The sequence below is a fragment of the Quercus lobata genome, chromosome 6 (assembly GCF_001633185.2).
Source record: "Quercus lobata isolate SW786 chromosome 6, ValleyOak3.0 Primary Assembly, whole genome shotgun sequence".
NCBI lineage: Eukaryota > Viridiplantae > Streptophyta > Magnoliopsida > Fagales > Fagaceae > Quercus > Quercus lobata.
The window spans coordinates 22,408,182-22,414,006 of NC_044909.1; the positions used below are offsets into that span (position 1 = coordinate 22,408,182).

General features: G+C 32.0%; 1 protein-coding gene across 1 annotated transcript; it reads right to left on the reverse strand.

Annotated features, from left to right (window-relative positions):
- Positions 1-326: 326 nt before the first annotated feature.
- LOC115994123 (probable glutathione S-transferase) lies at positions 327-1,579 on the reverse strand. The gene is made up of 2 exons (XM_031118154.1): positions 1,268-1,579; positions 327-712 (listed from the first exon to the last, which is right to left on the reverse strand). The coding sequence occupies exons 1-2, from the start codon at positions 1,577-1,579 to the stop codon at positions 344-346; spliced, it is 681 nt and encodes a 226-aa protein (XP_030974014.1). The 3' UTR covers positions 327-343.
- Positions 1,580-5,825: the final 4,246 nt, after the last annotated feature.

Here is a 5,825-nt window from a genome sequence, read left to right on the forward strand (position 1 = left end):
AATGTGTGTTAATGCTTATCATTAAATGTCATATAAGCTTTTCATTAACGTTTAGTTTATCTAATAAAATGATGTCGCGTTATTTTTATTAAACCACGTCAATTTTTAAAATTATTTATACTTTTTTTAGGTTACAAGAATAACATGATATTATTTTATTAGATAAATTAAATATGCATGATAAGTTTATATGGCAATTAACAGAAACTATGGATGAAATGACTACTAATACAAATAGAATAAAATTTCAGAAGGTAAATTCCAAATTTTAAAACTTTTGTAAAATCTAAAGATTCCCAATTTTTTTTAGCAGAAAAAAAAGGAGCTTAGTTCATACACAACACTAGTGATTATGACATGGAAGGTGTGAAGTGAATTTTTCCCTCATGAACTTCATATAGGTCACCATATTTGCATAGTCAGGAAGGTTTTCTTTGACCACAGGAACTTCCTTAAAATCCTGAATCCAAGAATGCAGGCGTGGAAAAGTTCTCGGATTTAGCACTTTGACACCCACTGCTTCTTCCATGCCAGAAAACCAATAAGCTAACCATCCATATGAAATGTCAACCATCCCTATACTGTCACCACTGAAAAACTTCTTGTTCCCTAGAGCTCTCTCTTCCAAGATCTTAAAAACTTCCTGTGCCTCTTTTATTGCCTTTTCTTGTTCTTCTCCAGTGGTTTGGAAAAATGCGGAAAAAATGGGGGCCTAGAAATTAATATATAGAATCAGTCAAAAATATTATTTCAAATTAGACGTGCTAAAAATGATTATTCCTGGATTAGACCATATTGGGCTTACATAAGCCAAGCAGAAGACTTAGACGATCATGTTATATTTTCAAAAGAGTAGCATTAAGAATATGGGGGTTCTAATTAGTTTAATTGATGATAAAGTCTCGAATGGTTGAATAAGAGATCTAGGGTTTAATCTCCATTCGAAACCTCTTAAAATTGTACTGCACGTAAACTTTACATCAATTTCTTTATAAATATTTATTACTACGTCAATTTGTAAACGTTTTATAGTAAAATTTGTAGTAATTTTTATGTTTTTAGCCTGCATTAGATAAAAGTCAACTTAATTGGCCAATAAGTAAAGGACCCAAGTATCTTAAAGAAAATTACATAAGTACTTTTTCTAATTCGGTAGTATGCTATACTGCGTTAATAAAAGAGATGCTATCTTCTACTTAAGTAGAAAAGAAATCAGATTTATAACAAGAAGTATCAGAAAAGGAATCCCAATGAAGATCAAACTTACCTTCTGTAATCCAAACTGTATCCAAAATCGAGCTAAGGCTCTTGCATGGGAATCTTTTGGCAGCAATGGATTGGCGGGCCATGTTTCTTCAATGTATTCAAGAATGACTAAGGACTCGACAATTGGTTTGCCGCCATGAACAAGGACAGGGATTTTCTTGTGAACTGGGTTGTATTGCAATAGCAATTGACTCTTCTCATTGGGAAGGTCTTCTTCCAGATAATCGTATTTCACACCCTTCAGTTTTAGAGCCCATATCACTCTATGACTGAAGGGGCTAGGCCAGAATCCTAATAGCTTTACTTCTTCCATTAGTAATGAGGGGGATCAAGGTGTGAGGTCTAGGACCATGCCAAGTCAATTTATACCAACAATGATGTTCTCTTTCTTGGGTAATAAGTTTGTAGCTAGTTTGACTACACATTTTCTTTTCCTTCTTTTTAAGATTTGAAATTATGCGTTTTTTTTTTTTCTTTCGAATTGTGCAATAAGTAATGAAATATGAGCATGTGCCAGAAGTATTTCTAATTTTCCATTTAATAAAAAAATATTTCATGACACATATGTTCTTCACCTGCAACCCCCAAGTCAACCTACTTTTATCTGTTCATTATTAAACAAGAGGAAACTACCGTATAATTTGCTATTAATTAATAATGATCTTTAGTAACAATTGTCAATAATTGCAGTAGATTTGAGTTATGAAGCAATTAAAACAAGAATTAGCTAATAATCAAGGGAAAATCAAAGGAGTCAAATCGAAACGGGAGTGAGAAATCATGAAATGATTTGAGATTAGTTCAAAGCAGATCAAGGACTCACTTATGAATGGATTAAGACAGCGAACTACAACTCTCGGACTTGTAAGGGTCATGGGTGGAAAAGTGAGAGGATAAAAAATTGTGGGAAGATGAAAAAGTGGGTGGATAGAAAATATTTTAATTTCTTTCATTTTTGTTTGGTTGGGAGTGGAAAAATAGAGGGATGGAAAAAATGAGTTTGAATAAATTTACTCATACATCATTGTTAAAGAATGATGCCCAATTAAAACAAAAAAGTGACAAATAACCAAAAAATAAAAGAGAGAGCAATCACCCAAATTTATTAAAAAAATAAAAATCATGTAAAAAAAAATCACGTCTAGTTAAAAAAAAAAAAAAAAACTACTATCATGCCCAGGCCCTAGAAAAAAAAGAAAAAGAAAAAGAAAAAAGACAATGTTACTGCCAAAAGAAGAAGAAGAAGAAGAAGAAAGAGAGGCGCACCCAAGCCCTAGAAAATCAAAATAAGCAATGTTACTGCCCAGGAAAAAAAAGGCAACTAGATGAACACATGGGCATTTTTGTGAATCAAGAAAAAATGCATCTCCACTTTGTTTTCTCTCCATTTTGGGGAGAAAACATTTTGGTGGGTCTAGGGAGAAAACATGGGTCACAGTATTTATTTTCCTTCTTTTCCACCCAATCAAACACACTCCAAAAAAAATTTTATTTCCCATTTTCTCTCCAAAATTTTCTATCCATCTCGTTTCACCTCCAAACAAACACACCCTAAATTATACTTGATTTTGATGGTCAATTAGTTTTATATTTTTATGATCAATTCAATGGTGGAACCTGAATAGTTTTGAACGTGCAAATTGCACCGATAATGTGGAAAATCTTGATGCATGTACTAACTACTAACTACTAAAATGACCTCATTGAGATTTTAAACTGATCTCCTTGAGTTTGTAAAAATAATTAATTAGAAATGGAAAAATTATATTCATTTAGTTAAACTTGGGGCTCACACGCTTCTTAGCCTCCTTTCCATTCCTCTTTATTTGACTACTATTATAATTGTGAGATTAGTAAGAATTTATGAAATATAGGGATAAAAGATTCTTTTATGGTCTTTAAAAAATAAGGATAAAGTTTAGTTACAAAATTAGTTGTAATCTAATGGTATAACCTTACTCAATAAAATAAACATTATTACTCAAGTTGATTATTAGGTTTGTTGTTCAGGTATAGGTTAAACAAGCATATATCATATCATGCATAAAAGCAGAAAAGTAAATAACACTACGATATGATGACCTAGGAAAACCGATGAAACGAACCGTTTCCAGATAAAAACCTAGGGATGATTTGACCTAATTATTCTTAAGGTAAAGTAAATCCACTATAAGAGAATCGAAGTTTTTACAAAAGATTTAATCCTAAATCTATTGCTACCTCATGTAGTAATTTACTGACACGACCACATGCGAGCTCCAAATTCACGGACTCCTTCTCTCCTTGGATTTACAGCAACACAAGCACACTTGCTTGTGACTTTGAGATCCCACTCAAAAGTTTCAGATCACCAGCAGTAATGATCTTGTAGCAGCCACTAGGTTCTACCACTGCTTGATTGTAGATCTTACTCCGGTAGATTCTTGTATAGTTAGAAGGTACAAAACCTTTTAGATCTCATAAAGAGTAACACACAAATTTTCCAAAAGTTTGAAAAACGTAGCTAGGGTTTCCCTTTTATATGTGGACAAGTTAGAACGAAACCCTAAACATTTTCACAGGCTTGGGCATTGTTTAAACTTCTACAGAATCTGATTTCTGTGATTCTCAATTGGTCGAGCTTTACTGAAATTGACTCCCTTTTTCTTCAGTCAGCTGAACTTGAATCTTGAAACCTATACTTTTAAGCATTGCCTAATACATATACTAAACATGTTTTGTTCTCAGTTTGCCAACACAAATAAGATATGATTCTAAATATTCAGAATTTAATAATCTCCCACTTTGGCAATCCGTGACAATACACACATACACAATGAAATACTTAAATTAAATACCAGCCCAAATACAAGATATTGCCCTAATACAATTCTAACATAACTACTAACTATGTGTTGCTAGTATAGACAACAACTGTTGAAAGAATTAACTTGTAAATTCTTGAAATACTGAAAACAAAACCACAAACACATGTGTTGAAGATACAGTACCAAAATCAAAGTAAAAATCTGAACTTTAATTCACAAAACATATAAAGAGAGATAGTAATATCATAATTAATAAATTCATCATCAATAGATTCAAAAAGGCTTTCATCTTAACCTTCCAATAAGCATAGTTATTCCCGTCAAAGTGTGGAGGGATTACAAGAGAGTGACCGTGTTTCATGACAGCAGAGGTCAACGATTAACTCTAGGTTAAGAAACCTATAAACAAGAGCTAACCCACTCTGATACCACTTGTTTATTCATTTAGACCTCTTAAACCAAGTTGTTTAACCTAATTAATTAACCAAGTTGATTATTAGGTTTATTATTTATGTCTAGGTTAAACAAGCATATATCATATCATGCATAAAAGTGGAAAAGTAAATAACACCACGATATGATGACCTAGGAAAACCGATGAAATGAACCGTTTTAATGTAAAAACCTAGGGAGGATTCGACTTAGCTATCCTCAAGGTAAAGTAAATCCACTATAAAAGAATCGAAGTTTTTTTAAAAGATTTAACCCTAAATCTATTGCTACCTCATGTAGTAACTTACTAACACGACCACGTGCAAACTCCGAATCCACAAACTCTTTCTCTCCTTGGATTTACAGCAACACATGCACTCTTGCTTGTGACTTTGAGATCTCACTCAAAGGTTTCAGATTACCAGTAGTAATGATCTTGTAGTAGCAACTAGGTTCTACCACCGCTTGATTGTAGATCTTGCTCCGGTAGATTCTTGTGTAGTTAGAAGGTACAAAACCTTTCAGATCTCATAAAAAGTAACACACAAGTTTTTCAAAAGTCTAAAAAACATAGTTAGAGTTTCCCTTTTATATGTGGATAAGTTAGAATGAAACCCTAAACATTTTCGCAAGATTGGGCCTTGTTTAAAACTTTTGCAGAATCTGATTTCTGCGATTCTCGATCAGTCGAGCTTGACTGAAATTGACTCCCTTTTTCTGGAGTCAGCTTGAAGCTTGAAACCTATACTTTTAAGCATTGCCTAATACATAGACTAAACATGTTTTGTTCTTGGTTTGCCGACACAAATAAAATATGATTTTAAATATTTATTCCTAAATCTTCCGAACCTAACAATTACATGTTTTGAAAATCTAACCATTAAATTGCATGTTCTTTACACTCTTAATATATGTTAAATTTTGTGTAAATCGGATATGATTTACTATATAATTTATAAGCTTATATTTTATGCATAATTTTAAACTACCAAAACTTGTCATTTGAACAATTTATTGAAGACATAGCAATTAATCTTTAATTTCTTAAAAATTTTGCAAGTATGGAGGATATAAGAAAAAGATGTAATCCAATAGTGGATTTGTCAAAATTTACCTCCAATAAAAAGATATTGAGTAAGATTGTAGTTTTATATTACAACCAATTTTGTAGCTAAACTTTGTCAAAAAAAAAAAAAAAAAAACAAAATGAAAAGAGATTGATTGCATGTTGCTTTTGTAGACAAATTTGGAACACTTTGTCAACTATTTGAAAGAGTTGAATTATGTAGGCTTTAAAAAAAATATTTTTTATGATCAACT

Excerpts from the sequence above, each read along its gene's own strand:
- LOC115994123 (XM_031118154.1), bottom strand. The coding sequence starts at position 1,579 with ATGGAAGAAGTAAAGCTATTAGGATTCTGGCCTAGCCCCTTCAGTCAT. Across the intron at positions 713-1,267 it reads TACAGTTTGGATTACAGAAG|GCCCCCATTTTTTCCGCATT; the intron begins GTAAGTTTGATC and ends ATTAATTTCTAG.